The sequence below is a fragment of the Oryza sativa genome, chromosome 3 (assembly GCF_034140825.1).
Source record: "Oryza sativa Japonica Group chromosome 3, ASM3414082v1".
In the NCBI taxonomy this organism is placed as follows: Eukaryota; Viridiplantae; Streptophyta; class Magnoliopsida; order Poales; family Poaceae; genus Oryza; species Oryza sativa.
The window spans coordinates 31162687-31188596 of record NC_089037.1 but is presented as its reverse complement, the minus strand read 5'-3'; the positions used below and the strand labels follow the sequence as shown (position 1 = coordinate 31188596).

The 25910-nt window shown below is 50.5% G+C and overlaps 2 protein-coding genes across 7 annotated transcripts in view; both read right to left on the bottom strand.

The window, feature by feature from the left end:
• Window positions 1–1845: 1845 nt before the first annotated feature.
• LOC4334048 (serine hydroxymethyltransferase, mitochondrial) lies at window positions 1846–6487 on the bottom strand. Its single transcript, XM_015774325.2, has 16 exons — window positions 6283–6487; window positions 6127–6165; window positions 5924–6010; window positions 5710–5831; window positions 5493–5569; window positions 4890–5014; window positions 4560–4652; window positions 4217–4309; window positions 3936–4133; window positions 3708–3812; window positions 3549–3614; window positions 3264–3341; window positions 2894–3005; window positions 2701–2808; window positions 2385–2559; window positions 1846–2148 (listed from the first exon to the last, which is right to left on the bottom strand). The coding sequence occupies exons 1-15, from the start codon at window positions 6367–6369 to the stop codon at window positions 2408–2410; spliced, it is 1542 nt and encodes a 513-aa protein (XP_015629811.1). The 5' UTR covers window positions 6370–6487; the 3' UTR covers window positions 1846–2148; window positions 2385–2407.
• A 1518-nt stretch (window positions 6488–8005) lies between these two features.
• The window catches only part of LOC4334045 (uncharacterized), a 31303-nt gene continuing 13398 nt past the window's right edge, over window positions 8006–25910 (bottom strand). Inside the window, exons 12-20 of one of the 6 annotated variants that reach the window (XM_015774319.3) lie at window positions 25535–25807; window positions 11174–11726; window positions 10609–10684; window positions 10384–10530; window positions 10048–10113; window positions 9868–9931; window positions 9723–9775; window positions 8620–8698; window positions 8006–8525 (exon numbers count right to left, since the gene is read on the bottom strand). In XM_015774319.3, the coding sequence (XP_015629805.1) occupies window positions 10431–10530; window positions 10609–10684; window positions 11174–11726; window positions 25535–25807 (1002 nt within the window). In that variant the 3' untranslated portion in view covers window positions 8006–8525; window positions 8620–8698; window positions 9723–9775; ... (1 more) ...; window positions 10048–10113; window positions 10384–10430. Of the gene's footprint in view, window positions 8526–8619; window positions 8699–9722; window positions 9776–9867; window positions 9932–10047; window positions 10114–10383; window positions 10531–10608; window positions 10685–11173; window positions 11727–24403; window positions 25223–25534; window positions 25808–25910 lie in introns of those variants that run through there. The other 5 variants (XM_066308689.1, XM_015774320.3, XM_015774318.3 and 2 more) reach the window with 5 other exon arrangements.

The window sequence follows — 25910 nt, the reverse complement described above, 5'->3', positions numbered from 1 at the left end:
GAAAAATGATTGCCAAAATCATTACTAACTAATTAGTACTCCAATCTGAACTCACCATCCCCTAATTCACCCCACCCTAAACCCTATATCCTAACTCGTCAGGTAACGATCGCTGGAGCTGGAGAAGAAGTTGGACGCACGAATGTTCAAGCAAATGGGGTGGTTTAAAAGCTGTAAGAAATCCTCTCGATTTTTTTTGGTTGAAGGCCATTTAGCAATTCCGTAAAACATATATAAGGAGTCAAGGACCGAGTAGGACTGTGAAAGTGTCCGTGGCCCGTGGGTACCCAACTCCTGATTATACTCTGCTATCAGGCCAAAGTGGGCTTTCAGGAGTCACACGCATATCAGGCCTAAGTTAAAAGCCCCCTTTCAGGGGCCATGCAGGCCAACGTACTCCTGCATCTCTGGCTCGATCGTGGGGGCGCCGGGAAAGACGAAGCGTGTGCCATCGCCGAGATCACGAAGGAGCTAGCTCATGTGTGAGATCCCCTACCTCCTCATCGACAACCACGATGTGCAGTGCAGGAGTCAGTTTCTGCCCGGCGCGCGTAGCCCATGTCATCGTCACGACGACGCGACTGCGTCCGCTGACGTTCTCGCTGCCGCTGCCATGGCGGCACCGGAGGCCATGCTGCCGATGATGAAGGGGACTCGCTCCTTCTGCGACGAGGACACTATTACCCGGTTTTTAATTATTTTTTTTAACCTTTTTAGTGTTTGTGGTATAATTTGGCTTATGGATCTTCGGTGCATCGGCTAGATCATGCTTGCAAAACATTGGGTGATCATAGTATTTAATCTGGCATTGGGATATGTATGGATCAGTTGATGGGTTGATGGCATGATGGAGTGCAGCGAGGAAATATGTATTTCAGTTTGTTGAGAGCTGCTGTGCTGGACAAGCGATGGAAATTGATGCACTTACGTACACTGCTGCTTGGCTCTGCAACCAAGGCAGAATCGTGTGTGCGGACTGGATTATGCGACTATGCGGTAAAGTCAGCTATGGAATATACATTTTTGGTAGCAGCTGATTTGTTAATTAAGAGTTTCCATGAATGTAGGATTTACACATCCGGTGGTTAGGTGCCCCTATATATAGTGGGGTATTAGATCAGTTTGAGAACCCCCCAAACAATTTCAATCTACTATTTTCCTCTTCTTTACATTCTTGTTATTCTATTTTGTTTTCATGGCTGAGTTCTGTCAACCCTAGAATTTGGTTAATCTTTGCCGTTTTGCGCTGAAAAACGGTCGTGCTTCTCCACGAAAGCGAGGAGGTTATCCTTTGCTAGTTTGCTCGGAAACTAGTCGTTCATCATCACGTAAGTGCGATAGTTATCCTCTTTACTAATTTGCTTGTAAATTAGTCGCTTGATTCCGCGAAAGTGAATTAATCTCGAAATCGGTTTCACTAGCCGATTTTGATCTATCGATTTTGGCGACTCTGTTGATTACATACACCGCAAATCGTTAGGTGATTTTGTGTTGGCCATGAAAAAGCGTCAACATTTAGTTTAAAAATAAATACTTTCAAAACTTATTTCCAAAAGAGTAATACAACACTGACACATCACCTGCAACGAACGTCCTATCACATCAGCCAGGTGGCATGGCAAGACAATGCTAACACGCCAACCAGATCGGTGTCAAAAAAAATTCAGATCTTCAAAATAAATTTTGAAGGAGTTTATTTCTAAGATTAAAAAGGTAAAAGGTAAAAAAAATCCCATTGCCCTTGGTAGCCTTTGTCCACAGTTATCATATGCCTCTTACTCTCACAGTTGTGTGCAGTAAACGACAATCCGATCGAGGGCTTTCAAATTGCGTGCAGGGCCAAAAGATTACAAGTTACGATTTATAAACACGAAAAATTCCGCAATCATGCGAATTATTCACAGAATACACCAAAGTATGTGTAACTGCTTGTCCAAGAAGATAGTGAAGGTTAATATAGCATTAGCATAACATCTTACAGTAGGTGTCTACGATAAGAACTATTGACAAAGTTTCCACACGCTGTAAAATGCCAGGGGTCCCTTTTACATAAGATGGCACTCCATGGATATATGTTTACACCGACTTGTTCTTGCAAGAATTCCAACAGTCACCTCAGGAATTCAGCTTGATGCCTTTTCTTTTACCCTGAAATAAATGCGACAGAAGAATTCGGTGACTGATAGCAGAAATGCACAGTTAATTTGCTTCTGGAAAACGGCATGCAGGAAGGAGCGGTGGTGGAAGAACTGGAAGGGGTGCAAGCTGAGGCAACAATGAAAGAGTAAACATGGTTCATGATCGGAGCCAAGGCCTAGGCAACTAATATACTGCATGCAGCATGCTAAAAAAAAATGGAGCCAATTTATCTGTCAGGACAATACCTTGCTGTTCCATTCAAAGTTTCTTAGTTCTTGTACTTCATGGTTTCTTTCTCAAACCCAATTGTGGGGAACTGTTTTGCATATTCCTCCACATCATGGCGAAGTTTTGCAATCTCGGATTGAATGTTGCTATCAGATTGCAAAGTGGCAACAAAGTCCTTCAGTTTTGTTCCACCTAAATTGCAAGGGGAAAAACAAAATGATGAATACGATGATCCTAGGGTGAAGTATCATATGAGGGCACCTCAATGCATGCAACAATTGTTTTGTATTCTCAACATTTTCAAACAAAAAAAAAACTAGGAATTTGACAGACCTGCTGCAGCCTTAACCTTCAAAGCCAAGTTCACTGCTGCATCGAAGAAATCAGCAACCTTAGCAAAGTCCTCCTCAACAAATCCTCTTGAGGTCAGTGCTGGGGTTCCTGCATGATCATGGAGCTGATATTGAGATTTTGCAAATCTATTTTAAGTAAATTAAAAAAAAAACCACATAGGGGCAGATTTTACCCATCCTGATGCCTCCTGGTACCATAGCTGAAACATCACCAGGAACTGTGTTCTTGTTTGCTGCAATGTGCACGTTTTCTAAAACCTTCTCCACTCTTGAACCATCTATGCCCTAAACATGAAATTTGAAGAGGATGATAATTGTCCCCATATGGCATAAAAATTTGAAAAAAAAAAACAAGTTTATCTGCAAAGCACATTTAGCTATCATTTATATACAGAAACAGCAAGCTTGAGGTTAAATAGACATCAATCGATATTTTTTAAAAGGAAGCAGCTGAAAGTTTATTGGTGAGCACTCATAAGAGAAACTGAAAGATAGAACTAAAATATCTCAAAACACCCAAAGCGTCCCACATGTTTGTCTTACCTTGCTCTTGAGATTTACCAACACTAAATGGTTGTCAGTCCCACCAGAGACAAGTTCGTAGCCTTTTGCTGTCAAGCTCTGGAAGTGATAAATTGCCACCAGATAAGGAAGTGGTTCAAATGTTAAAGCACAATTCATCATGTTGAAAAACCAATAATTTGCAATTCGTAACATGCTGAGGTGAACTAAGTGAAGAACAAAATCATTATTAAGTGTTGTGAAATAAAGAAAGATCAAGCCATATTGTAGATAAAAAAAAAAACCTAGCAAAATTTGAACACATACCTGTGCAAATTTTGCACAGTTACTCATAACTTGCTCTTGATAAGCTCTGTACTCCGGAGTAGTTGCCTGGAAGTTAGAAAGTCCTTTTAGAGTCCAAGACAAAGGCAAACAATGTGATCTATAAAATATAAAACATCAGGGATCAGAAGTGCTACAGACCTGCTTAAGCGCAACAGCTAAGCCAGTAATGGTATGATTATGTGGTCCACCTTGCAGACCTGGGAAGACAGCAGCATTGATCTTGTCCTCAAAGTCATACATAACCTAGACGGTAGAGGGTCATTAGGCATTTTTATTTTTTTGAAGCTCACAGAGTCACAGGATGGAGAAGAAACAGTACCAACACCCTACGCTACTATCTTGCTATTGTTCTGCTCAAGTATATACCTCTTTGCCTTGCTTGTTTACTCCTTTCACCCCCTTCCTGTAAAAGATCATGGCTCCACGTGGTCCACGGAGTGACTTGTGAGTAGTGGTAGTCACTACATCTGCATAATCAAAAGGAGATGGAACAACACCAGCTGCGACAAGCCCACTGATATGTGCCATATCTGCTAGAAGTATTGCCTTCTGCTTGTCACAAACCTGCAGATTGCATAACAAGTGAATTATTTGACTGATTACAGAAGGTGAAGATTCAGCATGCACTATTGAGCAGTAAAATTCACCTTCCGCATGCGGTCATAGTCATAAAGACGCGCATATGCACTTGCACCCGCAACGATCAACTTTGGCCTAAAAAGAACGGCACTTTTCTCCATCTGTGCAGAAGTAGCAAATCAAGCATGTCAGCAGAAATTCATCTTGAAATAATTTCACAATTGAAAGAGATATGAGGCAATGAAAAATATCCTAGATAATGCTACTTGAAACCATATTTTCAGCTGTGGAATCTGCTAGATGCAAAAAGAACACGTTTTGTCCAATGAAAACTCATACCTATAAAAGAATGATAGAGAATTCAATAAGTTAAATGGCATTAAAACAAAACAGATAAGGAGGACATTGCACCTGATCATAATCAATCAAGCCAGTGCTTTCATCCAATCTGTAGGGCATTGTCTCAAAGAATATCGAAACTGCTGAAATCTTCTTAGTATCAGTCTGCAACCATCAAGAAGTTGAACAACTAAGCCATGGGAGGATGAGAGTACCAAGAGCATTATATCTGAACATAACTAAGAATTGAGGGGGAAGAAACTCATTGGTATATAGTAACGATGAGAGAATTGAAAAACTTGTGAGGACAAAGAAAGACAACAAGGAAGGAAGCATTATGCTTGCATGCCAACTGAAACAACTAGTAGTAAGGAGGCAATGAAGAAGTCCAGACCCATGTACCTGGTAGCCGTGAGAAAGATGTCCACCATGAGGAAGATCCAAAGCCATGATTCTCTCATGTGGTTTCAATAGGGCAGTGTAAACATGGAAGTTGGCAGGTGACCCTGATAGAGGTTGCACATTCACTGCAGAGGTAGAAATTGGTTGTCAAGTTAGAATGCCACCTTTTTGGAGAAAGAAAACTAAAATTTTGAGAATAAGTATTCTAGATAAATTTAAGTACAAAGCGGTTAATAATGAAAGCAAACAATTCGAAAAATATAAATGAATAGGACCACTCGTGTACCATTTGTATTCAGGTTACTGAAGAACCGAGTGGTTTATAAACGATGTAATCTTTTCATTGTACTAGTGAGGAAGCTAAGTAAATTAAGAACCTAGAAGAAATTTTCTGATCAAAATCCCTTTTTTTTTTTTTGTGAACTATGGAACCATAAAAACTGTGTCTTATCCAAAGGAACCTTTTTGCCCCTATCCTTTTTTTTTTTCATTTACATCGCCCAAAGCAGGAAACAAAAGAGGACTAAAGGCTATTGATGCGCATGAAAGCTGGAGTTCATATAAAAACATGACAAGGCAAGATAAAGAGTGAAAATGATTTACCTCCCCATTTCGCTGGGTCCAAGCGGAAGGCCTCCAAAGCACGTTTCTGGCACAATGACTCGGCCATATCAATGTATCTGCACGCAAGGAAAACCCAGAGCCACCAGAAATTCACATCATTCACTCCCATCAGGCACTGATTTCTCTTTCAGATTAAACATTTTTAACACCCAAATAATCTGAACAAAGGCAACCGATAGAACGCAATCAACCGTACTCGTTTCCACCGTAGTATCTCGCGCCGGGGTACCCCTCGCTGTACTTGTTGGTCATGACGGATCCCACCGCCTGCATCACTGACACCGAGGTGAAGTTCTCCGACGGGATGAGCTCCAGACCCTGCACCAAACAGATTGCCACAATTCAGCAATGCGTCGGTGGACCAAACACTGAACAATCCACGCACTTTTTTTTTGGTGGTTGCTGGTTACCTTCCATTGGCGGGCCTTCTCGTGCTCGATGATGTCGGCGATCTCGGGATCCACCTCCTCCAGCGGCGCGTTCAGCTGCTTCGGCCACTGCATCCAACACACAAACAAAATAATAATAAAAAAAAAACGAATGAACAAACCACAGACACCAACGAGCAACGGAACACATAGTCAAGAGAGAGAGAGAGAGAGAGAGCACGTACGGTGACTCCGGATCTCTCCTCCGTCGCCGGCAGGGACGCCTGCGAGAGCGCACGAACCCAAACCAATCCATGGAACGGATTAAGCACCATTTCTCAAGAGGGCAACGATATAAACAAAAAAAAATTAAAGAAAAAATGGAGGAAGAAGAGCGGAACCATGTAGTAGAGCGGGGTGATGCGGGAGAGCGGCTGGCGGCGGAGGGCGTCGGAGGAGAGCTTGCGGAGCGCCGTCGCCATGGCCATGGTGGGCGAGCGGCGAGCGGCGGGTGGTGGTGGAGGCGGGGGGGTCTCGGGGTTTGGGAGGTAGTGGATTCGCGTGGCGTTTTTATCTGCAGTGATCAGCCCCAGCACCCACCACACCGGACGCATCAGCATCACCAACCTCTGCTTAATCTTTTCCTTTTCCTTTTATTTTTATTTTCTTCTTTTTTTAAATAAAAAGAAAAAAAATTCCAACCCTTGGTTTATTTTTTAAAAAATCTTTAACCAATTTTTTTTTGAGATTTTAGACATGTAAATTGGTCGTTTGTTTTCGCGTTCTTCTTATTTGCCACTAGCATTACTTATTTTTATGTTTTTTTTTCTGCTTCTGTTTTTTCTATTCTTTTGCAACACAACGTTTTCTTTTGGATAGCAGAGTACCTTTTTTTTTTATGGATGCGGTTACATTCGGATAAAAAGAATATCTTGATTTTAATTGTGTAAATTGCAATGGGTGGTGCAATTTAAGCAAAATAGGTTTCAGCAAAATAAGGGAGAAAATTCGCATAACGAGATTATATTCCCATATCTAATGACACTAGATCAAATGGCTGAAAGTATCCGGGGATGTTGGTCCCAGAGGCAGGAAAAGAAATAATTAACCGGGTGCCCTGCCATTTAGCATAGTTTATTTTACGTGCGTGTTAGCTTTCAAGATCGCCACCAACCCAAAAGCAGGCAAGATTCTTCACTGGAGAAAATGTATCGAACCAAACAATGATCCTGTGCGCTTAGAGATATGGTTTGCTTATATAATTGCTGCGATTAGCTACCACTAATCAGGACGCAGGGTACCAAATCGCAAAGGAAACAGCGGCTTGACCACTCAACTTACAGATCACAAGTCACAAACGCTTTGTCATCCATCACCTAACACTGGGAGCAAGTGTATATAAAAAAAATCACCTAATCTCCGAAAGCGACATCTCACATTTCTCCCAAGAAAATTAAAGAAATAACAGGAATAAAAGTATGCTCATTGGTACAATTTTTGGGGGTCAAAAATATATTATCCACATGAGAAGGTGCATTTTTGTCTATTAAAAAAACTACGCTACATTTACTGGAGATTTACCTAAGGCACAGGCTTCTTGGCCTCTTGGGCCATACAAAATGCAAAGGTAAAAATTAAACATGGTGAAAATAACAGCTGGGGAAAAAGGAGTTGAGTTTATCTGAATGTTTTATGGAGAGGACGCGGCCAGGGTATTGCTGCCCTGCCAGCGTGCACAGAGGCCACCCGAGCCCTATCTTTTCCATGACCACTAGTCAGCAACAGCACAAACACTGCCCACCAGTTCGTACTCGAGTTCAGATAAAGTGATCAATCTCCATCTCAAATAATAGCAATAAAACGGGAGGAATTATGAACGATGATAAGATTTTCTTTTTTATAAAAAAAATTACAATGTTAACAGCACGGGGCACATCATCAACGTGTCACGCTGTAAGGCTATATATATACTTGAAGATTTCAGACCAATCTGTATCTGAATAAAACACAAGGAAAGAAAGCAAGAGTTCATGTATTCTACAAGCTATAAATTTCCAATTTTGCTTTTGAATATCGCCAGACCCTTTTTCACGCGAAAATATAGCTATATTTGAGGTGTGCATAGAGGAAAAAAATACTGTGATACTTGCCCACTTTAGAATTAGAATCCCACTTCCAGAATTGCATGTCGAACACCTATCTTTACATCAATGCAACATGGTCATGGTAGGAATCTTCTAAAATCACAAGTACATGCAAAATATTATGTACACTATACTCGAACCAGATTTCTTGGTTGTGCTTTTAAAACGTGCTTGCTAAAACTCTTCATGTTCTTAAGACGGCTTACTGTTAAAGATCATGAAGTCTTCAGTCCACTGGGAGTGCAAAGCCATGGCTGTCCACGTGAACTGCAAACTCTTAGCTAGGGTATTTTTGTTCATACCATTGCTAAAACCAGTCCATATCCCAAAATATCGATGCCTGAATTCTGCAATACATTGCTGTATAGCTGAGAACATTGTACATGAAAACGCTGAAAGTACTTCAGATCCTTGCTGTGTCTGGATCCATCCATAGCTACCCATACTTAACAGTTCATATCTTGCTGCTAGGATATGGAGTGAATGGTGACCCTGTAAAGCTAGACCAAATATGAACACTCTTATTTGAAATGTTTAAACAGCTAGCCTCAGCCTTGTTTTGAAGAAAAAGTAAAGAGCAGGTGCAAACCAAACCTCTTTGTGGCAGTAAGCCTGCTTTTGCTCGACGTGCTGTGGCAATCTTGTTTTCACTATGGATTGTCTTGTCCAAACTCTGGAAATGAAACAGAAATTTTTTGGGTAAATCACTTATGCTTTACTGTTACTTCTAAGTACGTTAGAAAATGAAGATCGACAAATGGTCATTAAAGCTTGCAACAAAAAAAAAACGAAAATATTAAAAGGAATAAACTGATTTGTATTAACAGAAGGTTATAGTTATGTGAAAGAGAAATGAATCTCTGCATATGCACTATCCTATCAGTCCAACGTGCTTCATGATTTGTGCACGACATGATAATGAACAGAAGATTTGAATTTAAACGTGCATCATTACGTTGGTGATAGTGCATGTATCCACATATGCACGTGTAAAAAAACAAACAAAATGAGCATTTCCTTCCTTTTTTTTTAAAATTTCATGTCCATGTAGTAAAAACTTGACCATTAATACTCTCCATTTTTAAATATACGAAGCTATTGATTTTTGGACATACATTTGACCATTTGTCTTATTAAAAAATTTTATGCAAAAATGTAGTCATGCTTAAAGTATCTTTAATGATAAAAACAAGTCACAAAAAAATAAGTGATACATATCCTTTTGATAAGATGGATGGTCGTATGTCCAAAAGCCAACAGTGTCATATGTTTAAAAATGGAGGTGGTATTAATGGAAACTATAATACCCATATTGGATAATATGGAAACTACTCTACTAGATTTTTCTAAAAGTACTTACTCCATCTGTTCCTTTTTACTTGTCACCTAGAATAGAATACATGCCATCAAACTTTCCAAATGTTGATCATCAAGATAGCAAAAAATGTACAGAATAGATGTATGAAATATATACATTAAAAATTAAAAATTGCAAAAGAGAATGATTACAGCTGTATATTGGTGAGTGGTGACTACGAGAAGTCAAAATGTCAAGTAAAAGAGAGAGTATTGTTATAAGTATATAAAAGTAGCGATCAAAGTTATATCACAAAAACTTAAAATCAATAATGTCGAATTAAAAAAAAAAGTCCCAAAGCAGGGAAAGCAGTAATATGTATAAACGTGGGGAGACGTACCAGACTATTGACAGTGATCCAGGAAAATGGTTGGCAGAAAGTTGACTAGTATACTGACAGAAAGTTATACATGTGTTAAAATTGTCACTGAACTAACGTAGGAATTGGAGATATCAACTCAGAGGAAAGGTATTATACACTTAACTAGGCAAATAAAAGGTGGATATTGTAATAACTTATGCCCATTCAGATCTCAACTTCAGCTTGCCCTGCAAACAATGAGAAGCTGTTGGAATTCTTTTCTCTCTTGTTTTGACTAACTAAATCATTGATCTGAATTCATGACGGTAATATACTATGGAGTATGAAAAGGCTAACATCATACCAAAAGTATAGTGACCTAAGTAAGACAATGGCACATGTTTAGGGACCTCCAGCGTGTTTCACTCTTCTACAAGTATGAACCGTTAGTCTGGTACATAATTTTTGTAAATGAATGTAGTTGAATATGCTAATATACTGGCAGTTAAGCAGTTCCCTTTTAAATGACATTCTTTTTGGCCAGTTAGCTGGCACTGACTTATCTAGGTTTTAAGAAATGCCAAATAATGATGACCACAGCAATATGTTCCATCTGAAAATTAATTACTGTTTGGACAACCCCTTCTATCACAAGGTACTAAACAAACCTATAGGGGGATCTTATATTTTCAGTTGATACCTGGAAAAAACAAATCGTAGAAAGACATGTTCACATGTATCTTTGAATCATATCCAAGGTGTCCACCCCTCATACATATTGCACAAATTGTCAATGCTTGTCGCTTGCTTGAGAAGATGGTCAACTTGCTCAGAAACCTTCAAGGACCTAGAAGGAACAGTAGATCAATAAACTGGAGAACACGAGGACATTTTTGGGTGATTACTAAGATGCTTAATTGCCCACCTGGTGCCATCTATATCCCATCCATGTAACTTATGCTCCACTTGCTTCAGTATGGACAAAGCAAAAGGATTTTTACCTGTGGCCATCAAAAAGAACAAGCGAGCATTAGCTACAAAGTTTGTCTTGGCTTCGGAATCCTAACACTTCACGAGAGGTTCAGAGACAAAGCACTATGAAAACATAGTCTTAAAATGATTACAATATTCAGTTTCAATTTGTGAAGATTTTAGTGTGAAACATTAAATTAATTTCTTGCATTGATCTTCTCATGAAAATCTAATAGATACTTAGATTACATACTAGGCAAAAAAGATTGATAATCAAGTTCTGCAGTATATGCAATTCTCCCTTCTTGGAGGATAATCTGTACGGTGTTAACATGGTGCTGACAGACACAATTAGATCAAAACGGCAATGCTGTAAATCTCAAAGGAAGTGTTTGAAACATGATATATTACTTAAAGGAAGTTTTACGGCAGCCTACTATGAAGTACAAAATAATTTAGAAAAATAAATAGCAACATCTAGCACCATATATCTAACTACCTACTATTGTTCATTTTACCTCTTGTCAATCGAGTCACAGAATCTGGATAGGATTTAGGATCACTGTTATCACATTCTTGTCCTCTAATCTGTTTGAATGGCAAATTTGTATTCTCATTTTCAGATTTCCTCTCCTTTGACAATGAGATTTCAACCTCATCAACACTATTAACATTCGTCAATGTAACATTGTTTATGAACAACTGCTTATTGCTACTTGAATCTGATTCCGAATCAGCCCCTCTTTCCTGATCATTAGCACCAGGAGCTTCTATCACAGGCCTGTCAACCAATAAGGGATCCATATTCTCTATGTTCTCAGAAGAAGTAATCTGGGTTAACTCTGTGGTATATCCAGAACTGCTTGTATATGAGTGTTCGGGAGGAGAAATCCAGCATTCATCTTGTAAAGAAAGATCAGTGGTCGTTACTAAATCCTGAGATCCACCTTCCCTGCTCCCAGAAGAACCTTTATCCTTCTCAATTGATGAATCACTCTGCAAAATATCTGCATGTGTTGAAGGCATATCCTGTGACTTCACAGTTTCACTTTCACCAAGAACTTCTAGAGCCTGCGGAAAAGAGAAGATGAATGAACTTCTGGAGACATTTTGTTAAATTGGAATTTTAATCCTAAACAAAGAATCAAGTACTCCCTCTGTCCCAAAATATAGCACCTTGTATCGTTCAAATTTTGTCTCAGAATATAGCAACTTCTCTACATACTCCCTCATTTAACCGATCACAATCATCTCTCATTTAATTTCTCCAGCTACTTCCTCATCTCAACCAATCACAACCATCCCCCATTTACTGTCATCCCTCACCTTAATCCCCGCGAAAATCATATTTTGGGATGGAGGGAATAGAAAAACATAAAATTCATTCCATGGTTGATTCTGCAGCAGTTCAGCATAGCCAAGAAAAAGCAACAGTGTTTGAATCTTGAGTTGACGAAATTCTCAAGTATCATGCAGTTCAATCTGATAATCAATATATCTTTGAATTATTTGAATCATATTTTACATCGAAATTATCGTTATTATTTCGTTTAGAGTATTATAAAAATTTCAATCTTTTCCAAATTAAATATCCTACAGGTGGACATGTATTCCAGAAAGTGGTAAGGATTTCAAAGGGTACTATGACCCATATCCTCAAGGCTCTGTCCCCAAGCAAGGAAGCTCCGTAAATCCACAAAGTTAATTGCTGTTGTCACAAAGAAATGTGAAAATTGACTAAAATACTCAAATCAGATCAAGCATCTGAAAATATATTACTCCCTCCATTCCAAAATATAAGGCATAACCACCCTGACGGAGCGTGGGGCTCCTCACCGGGAGACCGCGCAGCCCCCCTTTGCCGGTTCGGCCGGGGGCCCTGGGTGAGGTTCTAAGCTCTTGGTCTGTGGAAAGTTCGCGAGAGTGAAATCACACAAGACACGGGCGATGTATACAGGTTCGGGCCGCTGAGAAGCGTAATACCCTACTCCTGTGTTTTGGTGGATCTGTGTATGAAGAAGCTACAAAGTGCGAGCCAGCCCCCAATCGTTCTGGGATCCTTTTTTCTCCTCCTTCTCTAAGTGGGCAAGGTCCTCCTTTTATATCTCAAGGGGATACCACATGCACCATCTCTCCCTCTCTTTCTTACTTCCCTTCTCTTCATTAATGGACGGAGATTTGTATGGCTGCCGTCCGAATGACCTTCTGATGGGACGGCCCATACCTACCTCCACTTCCGCCGGAAGCAGGCGCGACGTGGGAACATGGCTGTCTGCTGACGACATGACCATTGTCAGACCGGTCACAAATCGGTCATTCTTGTCCACCACGTGTCAGTTTAACAATCTGCATGTTCGCCCTTCTTCATACAATATCTTGCCTGTAATGGTTAGGATGAAGCCTGGCATATATCTGACCGGAACCAACGTGCCATCTCCAGGAGCTAACACGCCGGCTCCGGCTAGGGACGAGTGCTTGGAGGCTCTTGTCCTGACGGGATGGGGCGAGGCGTGCGTCAGACCGCCTGTCGCCACCTAACCCATGATCTGACCGGTCTGTGACTGATCACAGACCGGATAAACGAGCGCGCTGCACTTCGTTACATGCGGCGTGACGCGCTCGTCCAAACCGCAATAAATGTGGTTAGGTGAGCCCCGCTATGCTCACCTACCCCATATACGCGGCGCAAAACCCACAAGGGGTCGGGGCGCCTCGGCCCTCGGGGCCGAGACGGGAGCGGTCCGACCCCTCGGGGAGACAAAGAGAAGGGCGGCCGTATCACCCTCGGGCCCGACCCCCCCCCCCCCCCCCGAGGGGGTTAGGCCACGTGGGTGATCGTGTCTGCCTCAAGTCTCTAAGTCATAATACTCCCGGTCCCATGTCACCGACAGTAGCCCCCGGCGTTATGCCAGGGCGATCGCCCTCCTCGAGGGAAGCGGTCGGGCGTGACGCCACTTCCTAAGGCCTGGTGACAGGTGGGACCGGTCTCCACAGTTGGGCAGAAACCCAACGGTCGCAAATCACGCACATCGGCAATGGTTACTCGGCTGTCAATAATGAGCAGTCTCTTCAAGACTGCCACATTACTCGAGTAACACGCGAATCGGGACGAGCTGGTTCGTTTTGCCTGGAGATATGGTGATGGCGCTTCGGTCGGCGAGCGTAATTAACGCGCGCACGAGATGTTCCATCTCGACTGCCACAGCCGCATATCCACCTCATGCACCGCAAACGGGCGAATGGGATTAGTGGAAGCGTGGGCGCGAGAAACGAGGGGGCAGATAGTGGGCGCAAGAAACGAGGAGCCGGGCTTAGCGTTGGCAAGGGTATAAAGTCGCCGAGGAAGAGATTTGCTTCCTTCCTCTCGCCATTATTCCCCTTGTCTTCGCCGCTTGTGCCCTAACTCCTTGTTTCCTGTGCCCTACCTTTGCCACACGCGCTCGCTCTCAAACATCTCTTCTTCCGGCGTCATGGCACGGGGCTCCGCTCCGCTTGACGGTAGCGTGCTGCCGCCTTCCCGCATCGTGAGCGAGAGACAGGCCGGGCTGCCGCGCCGCTTCATGCCGGAATCTGCCACCGGCCGGGAGATAGTCTCGCTGGGCGAGGGATGCCCGGCGCCACGCTACTCGGGGCGGTCCGTCTTCTTCCTCCCTTTTGCTATGGCAGGGCTGGTTCCGCCATTTTCTTCTTTCTTCATGGATGTTCTGGAGTTTTACAATCTCCAGATGGCGCACCTCACCCCCAACGCGGTAATGACATTGGCCATCTTCGCGCACCTGTGCGAGATGTTCATCGGGGTGCGCCCATCCCTTCGGCTGTTCCGGTGGTTCTTCACCGCACAGCCGGTGTCGCCGCCGTCGGTGGTTGGTGGCTGCTACTTCCAGCCGCGGGGGCCGGTGCTGAACCGCTACATTCCCTGCGTCCTCCGCAAGAAGTGGGATGACTGGAAGAGCGACTGGTTCTACACCCCCCTCGCCGACGAAGCGCGCCTCCGACTTCCGAGCCAGCCTCCAGCGCAGGCCTCCAACTGGCGGGCGCCGGTAGATCTGGGAGATGGCTACGACGCCGTCCTCGACCGCCTGGCGGGCCTGCGATCCCAAGGGCTCACAGGGGCCATGGTGTTCGGTGACTATCTTCGTCGCCGGATCGCGCCACTCCAGCGGCGCGCCCGGGGCGCCTGGGAGTACACCGGGTCCGAGGACTGTATGAGGACCCACCAGGGAGTCAGATGGGACTGGGCTCCTGAGGACTTCAAGATAGTGGTCCAACGGGTGCTGAATCTCAGCTCCGTGGAGGCATCCCTCATTCCTCAAGGAGTCCTCCCCCTCTGCAGCGATCCAGACCGCGCCTCCATCCTGACCATCATGCAGGCGGTCGGGGCGTCGGAGGAGCGGGCTCCTCGAGGCCACGATGGCGCGGGCGGGAGCCGCAGGGGGGAACAATCTACCCCGGGAGGGGGTCGTGCTTCTGGGCCCCGCGACGGGGGCCCAGGGAGCGGCCGCCCTGCCGACGCCCGGGGGAAGAGGAAGCAGGAAGGAACCCCTCCCCCATCTCCTCCCCGAGGGGGCGGGGCGGCGCGTGCCAGCAGCAGGCGCCCGGAGGGGGCCACGCCGACGTCGCAGCCCGAGGGGGAGCGGAAGAAGAAATGGCCCCGCAAGATGGGGGGGACAGAACCATCCCGGGGAAACCTTATTTCCCCTCCAAGGTGGTCGTTTAACCGACCCCCTCGCAGGTTCGTCCCACGCCCATCGTGGCCGTATTCATTCCCTCAACGCGAGTTTTCACTCATCCATCTTGTTTGTCTTCTGATCTTTCTTCTGTTTCAGCGAGATCCCGTCGCGTCCCTCCCGCCATTCCAAGTCCGGCCAGTCCGAGGCCGAGGACCCGGCGACCGCAGAGGCCCGGAGGCGGGAATCTGACCAGCGAGAAGCCGCGGATCACCTTCGGGAAGCCGAGGAGGCCGCTCGGGAGGCCGCCCGGGCTCGCCAGACCGAGGAAGCCGCTCGGGAGGAGGCTAGACTTCGCCAGGCCGAGGCGATGACGACTTCCGAAGCAGCTCGCGACGAGGCCGCGGGCGCATCGCTTGGGCCCACTCCCTCGTGCGACGCTCAGGACAAACCAGGTCCGGGGGACATCCCCGAGTCCGGCACGTCCATCGGCGGGCCAAGCCGCGCGGCATCCTCTTCGAGGCGGCTCTTCCCCACGCCTTCCGCTGGTCCACTGAGCGCAGAACCCCTTCTGCAGGCCTTGGCCGTCGCAAACACCACGGTGTTGGACGGGTTAAGTGCCCAGATGGAGGCCTTGCAAGCAGAGCGGGTGGAGCTCGACGCCGCATGGGCACGTGTCGAAGAGGGGCGTCGCTCGGTGGAGGCCATGGTGGAGGTGGGCCGCAAGGCACACCGCCGGCACGTCTCAGAGCTCGAAGCCCGTCGGAAGGTGCTGGGGGAGATCGCCAAGGAGGTGGAGGAGGAGCGGGGGGCTGCCCTCATCGCCACCACTGTGATGAACGAGGCGCAGGACACCCTCCGCCTTCAATACGGGAGCTGGGAGGCGGAGCTAGGGAAAAAGCTCGACGCCGCCCGGGGGGTCCTTGACGCTGCCGCTGCCCGAGAACGGCGGGCGGCGGAGACCGAGGTGGCATCCCGGCGGCGCGAAGAAGCCCTTGAGGCCCGTGCCATGGCGCTGGAAGAGTGTGCCTGCGCCGTGGAGAGGGACCTGGCGGATCGCGAGGCCGCCGTTGCTATTCGGGAGGTCACACTAGCGGTGCACGAAGCCGCCTGTGCCGAAGAAGAGTCCGCGCTCCGCCTCCGCGAGGACGCGCTCACCGAGCGGGAGCGAGCTCTCGAGGAGGCCGAGGCCGCGGCGCAACGGCTGGCGGACAGCCTGTCCCTCCGCGAGGCTGCGCAAGAGGAACAAGCGCGCTGTAATCTGGAAGGTGCCCGCGCCGAGAGGGCCGCGCTGAACCAGCGGGCCGCTGAGCTCGAGGCGCGGGAGAAGGAGCTGGACGCGAGGGCGCGCAGCGGCGGGGCGGCCGCGGGCGAAAGCGACTTAACCGCCCGCCTCGCAGCTGCCGAACACACCATCGCCGATCTGCAGGGCGCGCTAGACTCGTCCGCCGGGGAGGTCGAGGCCCTCCGCTTGGCAGGCGAGGTAGGGCCCGGCATGCTTCGGGACGCCGTCTCCCGTCTAGACCGCGCCGGCCGGCAGGCGGGCCTCTGGAGCGGGCGGACTGCGAAGTACGCCGCCAACCAGGGGGGCCTCGCCCAGCGCCTCTCGGAGATAGCCGGGACTCTCCAACGGCTCCCCGAGGAGCTCGAGAGGACGATTAAGTCATCCTCGAGGGACCTCGCCCGAGGAGCGGTGGAGCTCGTACTGGCGAGTTACCAAGCCAGGGATCCCGACTTCTCCCCATGGACGGCGCTGGACGAGTTCCCTCCCGGGACCGAGGATGGCGCGCGCGCGCAGGTCCGGGACGCCGCCGACCATATCGTCCACAGCTTCGAGGGTTCGGCCCCTCGGCTCGCGTTCGCCCTCAACTCCGACGAGGAGGACGATGACGTCGGAGTGGGCGACAGTGGCGACGAGGCTGGCGACCCGGGTGCATCGGAGTGAGCCCCCAGGCCCCCGCCAATCTTTAAATAGTTTCTTCTTTTCTTCTTCCGAGGCCTTCGGGCCCCCTTCTTGTATAGACTAATTTAATCTGCAATCAAATAAAGAGGAAAAATTTTTTGTGTCAATTCTATTTGTTGTGTATGAGACGAGGATGGTCTGTGCCGCGGTCCTTTTGTGTCTTGGCTTGAACAAGGGCTCGTGCCCAGGTCCTAGTCCTCAAATGGCTCGGGTCGGGGCTAGTGCCTGGGGAGATCCACATGTCGAGACTGGCCAGGCCGGGAGCGTGGTGACCGAGGGTTATGGGTGACCCGATTGTGGGTTTTTGCCGATTCCCCCCCGGAGTTCACCACGCCCCGGGGCACGGCTCGGTTCTGGGCCCCGTTTGGCGATTTTAGCCGACCCGAGCCCCCGAGGGCAGGATTGAACACGAGTGACCTATTTCAAGTCAAGATCCTTCAAAAGGAAACAACAGCACAGATACAGCCTTTAGGAAATCGAAAATACTTTTATTGAAATACAGATATAAGAGAAATAAGAATATACATATGTGGTAGCCCCCGGCCAACCCTGCACGCCCGAGGGGGGTGCGGGGTTGGCCCGAGCCCGAAACCTGACACCCGATCCCCCTTTAGGGGTAGAAGCGACGAAGGTGTTCGATGTTCCACGGGTTAGGCAGCTCTGTGCCGTCGCCCGTGGCCAGCCGAACGGAGCCCGGCCGGGGGACGCCGATCACTCGATACGGACCCTCCCACATTGGTGAGAGCTTGCTCAATCCAGCACGCGTTTGGACGCGGCGTAGGACGAGGTCGTCGACGCAGAGTGATCGGGCCCGGACGTGGCGCTGATGGTAGCGCCGCAGGCTCTGCTGGTAGCGCGCGGCTCGGAGGGCCGCGCGCCGCCTTCGCTCTTCCAAGTAGTCGAGGTCATCTCTGCGAAGCTGATCTTGATCAGCCTCGCAGTACATGGTGGCCCGAGGGGACCTCAGGGTGAGCTCGGATGGGAGAACCACTTCCGCGCCGTAGACGAGGAAGAAAGGCGTTTCCCCGGTTGCTCGGCTTGGCGTGGTTCGGTTCGCCCAGAGCACCGCTGGCAACTCCTCGATCCACGAATCGTCGTTCTTCTTGAGGATGTTGAAGGTCTTGGTTTTAAGGCCTCTGAGGATTTCCGCATTGGCGCGCTCCACTTGGCCGTTGCTTCTGGGGTGGGCAGGTGAGGTGAAGCAGAGCTTGATGCCCATGTCTTCGCAGTAATCGCCGAAAAGTTCACTAGTGAATTGGGTGCCGTTATCCGTAATAATACGGTTAGGCACTCCAAACCGGGCTGTGATGCCCTTAATGAATTTAAGTGCGGAGTGCTTATCGATCTTGACGACCGGATAAGCCTCGGGCCACTTAGTGAACTTGTCGATCGCGATATACAGATACTCAAACCCGCCCGGGGCCCGCCTAAACGGTCCCAGGATATCGAGCCCCCAGACAGCAAATGGCCATGAAAGTGGTATGATCTGCAGGGCCTGGGCCGGCTGATGGATTTGCTTGGCGTGGAATTGACACGCTCTGCATCGCCGGACCAGGTCGACCGCATCATTGAGAGCTGTCGGCCAATAGAAACCTTGTCGAAAGGCTTTGCCAACCAAGGTGCGTGAGGCGGAGTGGGATCCGCATTTGCCTTGATGGATATCGGCAAGAAGCTCGACGCCTTGTTCCCGAGGAATGCACTTCAGGAGGATTCCGTTAGCCGCGCGCCGATAGAGGGTCCCTTCTACCAGCACGTAGCGTTTGGAGATGCGCTGGACGCGTTCACTCCCTTCGCGGTCCTCGGGTAGAGTCTTATCTGTGAGGTATGCTTGGATCTCAGCGATCCAAGCAATCAATCTAAGGGAGCTGGGAGCGCTCCCCTCGGGTCCCGAGGCCTGGACTCCGACGGGCATCGGGGGCCTGTCATGCGCGCCCGTCTCCCCTAAGGGGTCGGGTCGCGCCGACGGCTGGGCAAGCCTTTCTTCAAAGGCGCCCGGTGGGGTCTGGGCTCGCGAGGAAGCGAGCCGTGAGTTCGTCGGCAACCGTGTTATCCCGTCTGGGCACGTGCCGAAGCTCTATCCCGTCAAAATGACGCTCCATACGCCGTACTTGGCGCACGTAAGCGTCCATCTGCGGGTCAAAGCACCGGTACTCCTTTACAGACTTGGTTAACGACCAGCTGGGAGTCGCCTAACACCAGGAGGCGGCGGATCCCCAGTCCAGCTGCCACCCTGAGTCCCACAAGGAGTCCCTCGTACTCTGCCATATTATTGGTCGCCCGAAAGTCAAGGCGAACCAAATATCTGAGGACGTCTCCGCTCGGCGAGGTCAACGTGACCCCCGCACCGGCGCCCTGAAGAGACAGGGAACCGTCGAACTGCATCACCCAGTGGGCGGTGTGAGGCAGCTGCGAGGGGCCCGAGCTGGCTTCGGGGACTGAGACGGGCTCGGGAGCCGGGGTCCACTCTGCCACAAAGTCGGCGAGGGCCTGGCTCTTGATAGCGTGGCATGGTTGAAAGTGTAAATCGAACTCAGAAAGTTCGATTGCCCATTTCACCACCCGTCCAGTACCCTCTCGATTATGCAAGATTTGGCCGAGGGGGTAAGACGTAACCACCGTAACCCGATGCGCCTGGAAATAATGGCGCAGTTTCCTCGAGGCCATCAGAATAGCGTAAAGCATTTTCTGGGCCTGAGGGTATCGGGTCTTGGCATCCCGGAGGGCCTCACTAACAAAGTAGACGGGCCGCTGCACCTTTCGGTGGGGCCGATCCTCTTCGCTAGGGGCCACGTCCCTGGGGCACTCTTCATCCAAGCGGCCTCGCGGGGCGTACTTGTCTTCTGTGCCGACGACCTCGGGGTCGGAGGACGACAGGGGCGGCCTTCCCACAGTGGCCTCGGGGCCGTCCTGGGGGTCGGGGGCTCCTGGCGTCGTTGGACAAGCGGGCAAAGGGCCAACTCCGGTCGTCAGGGGCCTTAGGCCACCGTTCGGCTCGGGGGCCTCTTCTCCCTGCTCTCTCCCCGGCCGAACCGGCACAGGGTTAGCCTCGGGGTCAGAGGGCGATAGGTGCGGCCTTCCCGCAGTGGCCCTCGGGCCATCCTGGGGGTCGGGGACACCTGGCACCGTCTGACAAGCGGGCAGAGGGCCTGCTCCGGTCGTCGGGGGCCTTAGGCCACCGTTCGGCTCGGGGGCCTCTCCTCCCTGCTCTCTCCCGGGCCAAGCCAGCACAGGGTGGGGGTGCGCGGAATGAGGATTGTCCTCATCGCGCTCCACAACCAATGCCGCACTAACCACTTGCGGGGTCGCCGCTAAATAGAGTAGCAAGGGTTCATTTGGCTCCGGGGCGACCAGAACTGGGGGAGAGCTGAGATACGCCTTCAACTGAGTGAGGGTACGTTCAGCTTCCTCCGTCCAAGTAAACGGCCCGGAGCGTTTGAGGAGCTTAAATAAGGGTAGCGCCTTCTCTCCCAGCCTCGATATGAACCGACTTAGGGCGGCCATGCAACCAGTGACGCATTGCACATCCCTAAGCTTGCTGGGGGGGCGCATCCGCTCTATAGCTTGTATCTTCTCGGGGTTGGCCTCGATGCCTCGGGCAGAGACCAAAAACCCGAGAAGCTTGCCCGCAGGTACACCGAACACGCACTTATCGGGGTTTAGTTTTATGCGGGCGGAGCGGAGACTCTCAAAAGTTTCCGCTAGATCCGAGAGTAAGGTCTCTTGGTTGCGCGTCTTTACAACCAAGTCATCGACATAAGCCTCAACATTACGTCCTATTTGGCTACCCAAAGAAATTCGAGTAGTACGTTGAAAAGTAGGACCTGCATTCTTTAACCCGAAGGGCATTGTCGTATAACAATAAGTTCCTATGGGGGTAATGAATGCAGTTTTTTCCTCATCCTCCCTAGCCATGCGAATCTGATGGTAACCAGAGTATGCATCTAGAAAACACAAAAGGTCGCACCCCGCTGTGGAGTCGACAATCTGATCTATGCGAGGCAGGGGGTAAGGGTCCTTAGGACATGCCTTGTTAAGGTCGGTGAAGTCGATGCACATCCGAAGCTTGCCGTTCGCCTTGGGAACGACCACCGGGTTCGCCAGCCACTCCGGATGGATGACCTCGCGGATGAATCCGGCCTCCAGAAGTCGCGCCACCTCCTCGCGGATGAAGGCTTGACGTTCCGGGGCCTGGCGCCGCACTTTCTGCCGGACCGGCCTTGCGCCCGGCCGCACGGCGAGACGGTGCTCAATCACCTCCCTGGGGACCCCGGGCATATCCGCCGGTCTCCATGCGAAGACGTCAGCGTTTGCCCGCAGGAAAGAGACGAGCGCGTCTTCCTATTTGCCGTCCAGAAGACCACCGATCCGTGTGGTCTTGGACGGGCCGTCGCCCAGGGCAACCTCCTTGACCAGGACCTCGTCGCATGTGACTATCCGCTGCCTCGGGGCGGCGGGGGCGGATGTGCCAAGCCTCTCGTCGCCACCCTCGGGCTTGGACGCGGCGGCGAGGTGGTCCGCGCACTGCTCCATACAAGCAAGCGCGACTTTGAGGTCGCCATGTACAGAGATGGGGCCACCGGGGCCCGGCATCTTCATCTGGAGGTAGGCGTAGTGGACCGCCGCCATGAACTTCACCAACGCGGGCCTCCCCAAGACCGCGTTGTAGGGCAGACTGAGGTCCGCCACATCAAAGTTCACCCGCTCCGTGCGGAAGTTGGCGGATCCACCGAAGGTGACCGGGAGGTCGATATGACCTAGCGGCCAAGTGTGCCCCGGCGTCACACCGATAATCGGCTGGGACGGCCGGAGCACCATCCCCGGGGCCTTGATGGCGTCAAAGGCTGCGGGGGAAAGGATGTTGAGGGCTGCTCCTCCATCAACGAGGACACGCCCCAGCTTCACGTTGCAAACAGTGGGGGAAACCACCATTGCGATCTGTCCTCCCCGGGCAACGCACGGTGGGTGGTCGGTCTGGTCGAAGGTGAGGGCAACCTCCGACCACCGCGCCCGGCGTGTCGCCTCATGAGTAGGGGCCGCGGCCAGAAGCTCTCGCTTCATGGCCTTGAGGCTCCTGCGAGAAACGTGAGCACACGCTCCCCCATCGACAGTGGCAATGGTGGCCCCAGGCTCTTGGAAACCTAGGTCATCATCGCCGTCATCAATGTCCTCGGCGGGGGCCTTCTGCTTGGCCTCACTTCGCCGATTGCCGGAAGGAACCGCCAGGGACTTGCCCTCTCGGCGCTCCTGCCTCCTCTCCTCCTCCCACTTCCTCGTCCGCTCAGCCAAACTTTTGACTGCGCGGCAGTCCGCGAGGTCGTGAAGGGAAGTGTTGTGGACGATGCACCACTTGCCGGTTGGGCGCTCCCTGCTGGGAGCGTCGGCCTCCTTTTTGTCGCCCGCAGGCCTCCCCTTTCGGGTGGCCCGCGAAGCGCCCTCGACGGCGAGGACATGACCCTCGTCGTCGGTATGGGCTGACCTCTTCTTCCTCCTCCTGTCACGCCGCCCTGTCTGAGCAGCGGATCCGGGGGCGGCCGAAGCTGCCACACCGGAACCGGAGGGGTTCCAGGTCCATGCCTCCTCCTTACGAGCCACTCGGTCCGCGAGCTGAAAAAGCTCCGCGGTAGTCTGGGGCTCTTTGGAGGCGATCTTTTCGAGCATGCGGTTGTGCCGCACACCCCCCCCCCCCCTGAACGCGTAAATCACCGCGTGTGCAGGGATGCATGGTATGGTGTTGCGGACTTGACAGAACCGCTGAATGTATGAGCGAAGTGACTCATCATCCCTTCGCTGGACTGCATGCAGGTCCGCTTCTTCACCTGGGCGCGGATATGTGCCTTGAAAGTTCATGGTGAACTGTTGGCACAAATCCTCCCAGGAGTGGACCGACGCGGGTGGCAAGTTCATTAGCCAACCCCGCGCCTGTCCCTTCAGGGCCATGGGAAAGAAATTCGCCATGACCCTGTCGTCACCCCCGGCGGCCTCGATCCCGGTCGTGTAGACCTGGAGAAACTCGGCGGGGTTGACGCTCCCATCATATTTTTCGGCGATGGTGGGCCGGAACCTTGGGGGCCAACGGACGTTCCGAAGGCTCGCCACAAAGGCTCTACAGCCGACACCACCAACCGGGGGCACGGAGGGCTGATCCCCGCGTCCGTGTTGATGTGACACTCCGGACGAGGAGGCGCCCTCCGTTGCGTGGGCAGCACGTCGGCCATTACGCCGGCGCTCGATATCGATGCGGGCATCCGGCCCCCCACGCAGATCTTCCTGGGTCGGAGGCGCTGACGAAGGAGTGGTGGCCGAATGGCGAGCAACAGCCGCCGCTCGCCGCGCCCTCCGCCTTGACGACACGGAGCCGGTGGTAGCAGCGCCAGAGGTCTTGGTGGCGGAAGACCGCCCACCAGCACCTAGGCGCTGCCGTGCCGTCATGACCAAGTTGGCCACGTCGTCCAGCCAACGTTGGGCTGGAGACTCCGGGTCAGGGACAATGGGCGGGTGACGTAGGAGCGCGCCCGCAGCTTGGAGCGCGCCCTGGGGCGTGCTGCCGTCGCCGTAGACGAGGAGGCGACGCTCCCCATCTCGCCGCCCTTCCCCATCACCCGTGGATGTCGAAGTCGCAGATCCTTCGACCCTCTCGAGCGCCTCCTCCCGCCTAGGACTTTGGCGTGGAGGGGGCGGTGGAGTACGAGCTCGACGGCGTGGGTTTGGCTCCCCATCGTCACCGCTAACGCTCGGAGAGAGGTTGTGCGCCTTTGCTTGTTCGGCCATTGGGCTGAACAGAAAAAGCTTGGCGCACACGAAAGAGTGCGAGAGCTCAGAAGATCACTCGCAGAGCCCCCTACCTGGCGCGCCAGATGACGGAGCGTGGGGCTCCTCACCGGGAGACCGCGCAGGCCCCCCTTTGCCGGTTCGGCCGGGGGCCCTGGGTGAGGTTCTAAGCTCTTGGTCTGTGGAAAGTTCGCGAGAGTGAAATCACACAAGACACGGGCGATGTATACAGGTTCGGGCCGCTGAGAAGCGTAATACCCTACTCCTGTGTTTTGGTGGATCTGTGTATGAAGAAGCTACAAAGTGCGAGCCAGCCCCCAATCGTTCTGGGATCCTTTTTTCTCCTCCTTCTCTAAGTGGGCAAGGTCCTCCTTTTATATCTCAAGGGGATACCACATGCACCATCTCTCCCTCTCTTTCTTACTTCCCTTCTCTTCATTAATGGACGGAGATTTGTATGGCTGTCGTCCGAATGACCTTCTGATGGGACGGCCCATACCTACCTCCACTTCCGCCGGAAGCAGGCGCGACGTGGGAACATGGCTGTCTGCTGACGACATGACCATTGTCAGACCGGTCACAAATCGGTCATTCTTGTCCACCACGTGTCAGTTTAACAATCTGCATGTTCGCCCTTCTTCATACAATATCTTGCCTGTAATGGTTAGGATGAAGCCTGGCATATATCTGACCGGAACCAACGTGCCATCTCCAGGAGCTAACACGCCGGCTCCGGCTAGGGACGAGTGCTTGGAGGCTCTTGTCCTGACGGGATGGGGCGAGGCGTGCGTCAGACCGCCTGTCGCCACCTAACCCATGATCTGACCGGTCTGTGACTGATCACAGACCGGATAAACGAGCGCGCTGCACTTCGTTACATGCGGCGTGACGCGCTCGTCCAAACCGCAATAAATGTGGTTAGGTGAGCCCCGCTATGCTCACCTACCCCATATACGCGGCGCAAAACCCACAAGGGGTCGGGGCGCCTCGGCCCTCGGGGCCGAGACGGGAGCGGTCCGACCCCTCGGGGAGACAAAGAGAAGGGCGGCCGTATCACCCTCGGGCCCGACCCCCCCCCCCCCCCCGAGGGGGTTAGGCCACGTGGGTGATCGTGTCTGCCTCAAGTCTCTAAGTCATAATACTCCCGGTCCCATGTCACCGACACACCCCTAACCCAAAGACCAAGAAAATAATTATTATCATCTTGTAGTTTGGATCATCCTAATAAATACAATACATACATCCAATAGAATTAGAGAACATGAGAGTGGAGGATTTAAAAAAGTAATAATTTAATGGAGAAGAGGTCATAGTTAATGGTCTATATGCATGCATGCCTTATATTACGGAACATCTAAAAAAAGTGGTTGTGCCTTATATTATGGAATGGAGGGAGTATTGCTATTGAAATGCAAATAATTAAAAAAGATTTCTCTAAATAATTAACGGCAACTCAGAGTAACTGGGTCTTAGTTAAGTACCTTATGAAGGCTCCCTGCATGAATACTAGAAAGGCGTCCAAGCTTAGTCATCAAGGAGTGCAACTCCTTCGCATCGTCAGCAAGTGGGGGCACCAGAGGTTCTAAATTTTTGTAAGCATCCCGTATTCTAATAATGTAAGATTGGTATAATGCCTTTCCATGAATAAGAGGCATGCTGGTATTATTCTTCTCTCTTTCCTTTGAGATTGCTTCAGACATAACAGCTAAATCAGCAGACAATGAGGCTTCGAGTGGAAGTAAAATTGTGTTTGCCTGTCAAACATCAAAAGAAAAGTTTTTCCTCAGAAGAAAAAAAAACAATTTCTAGTAATCCGAATACACTAATGGTGTCAAGCATTCCTCAGTTCTGGCCATC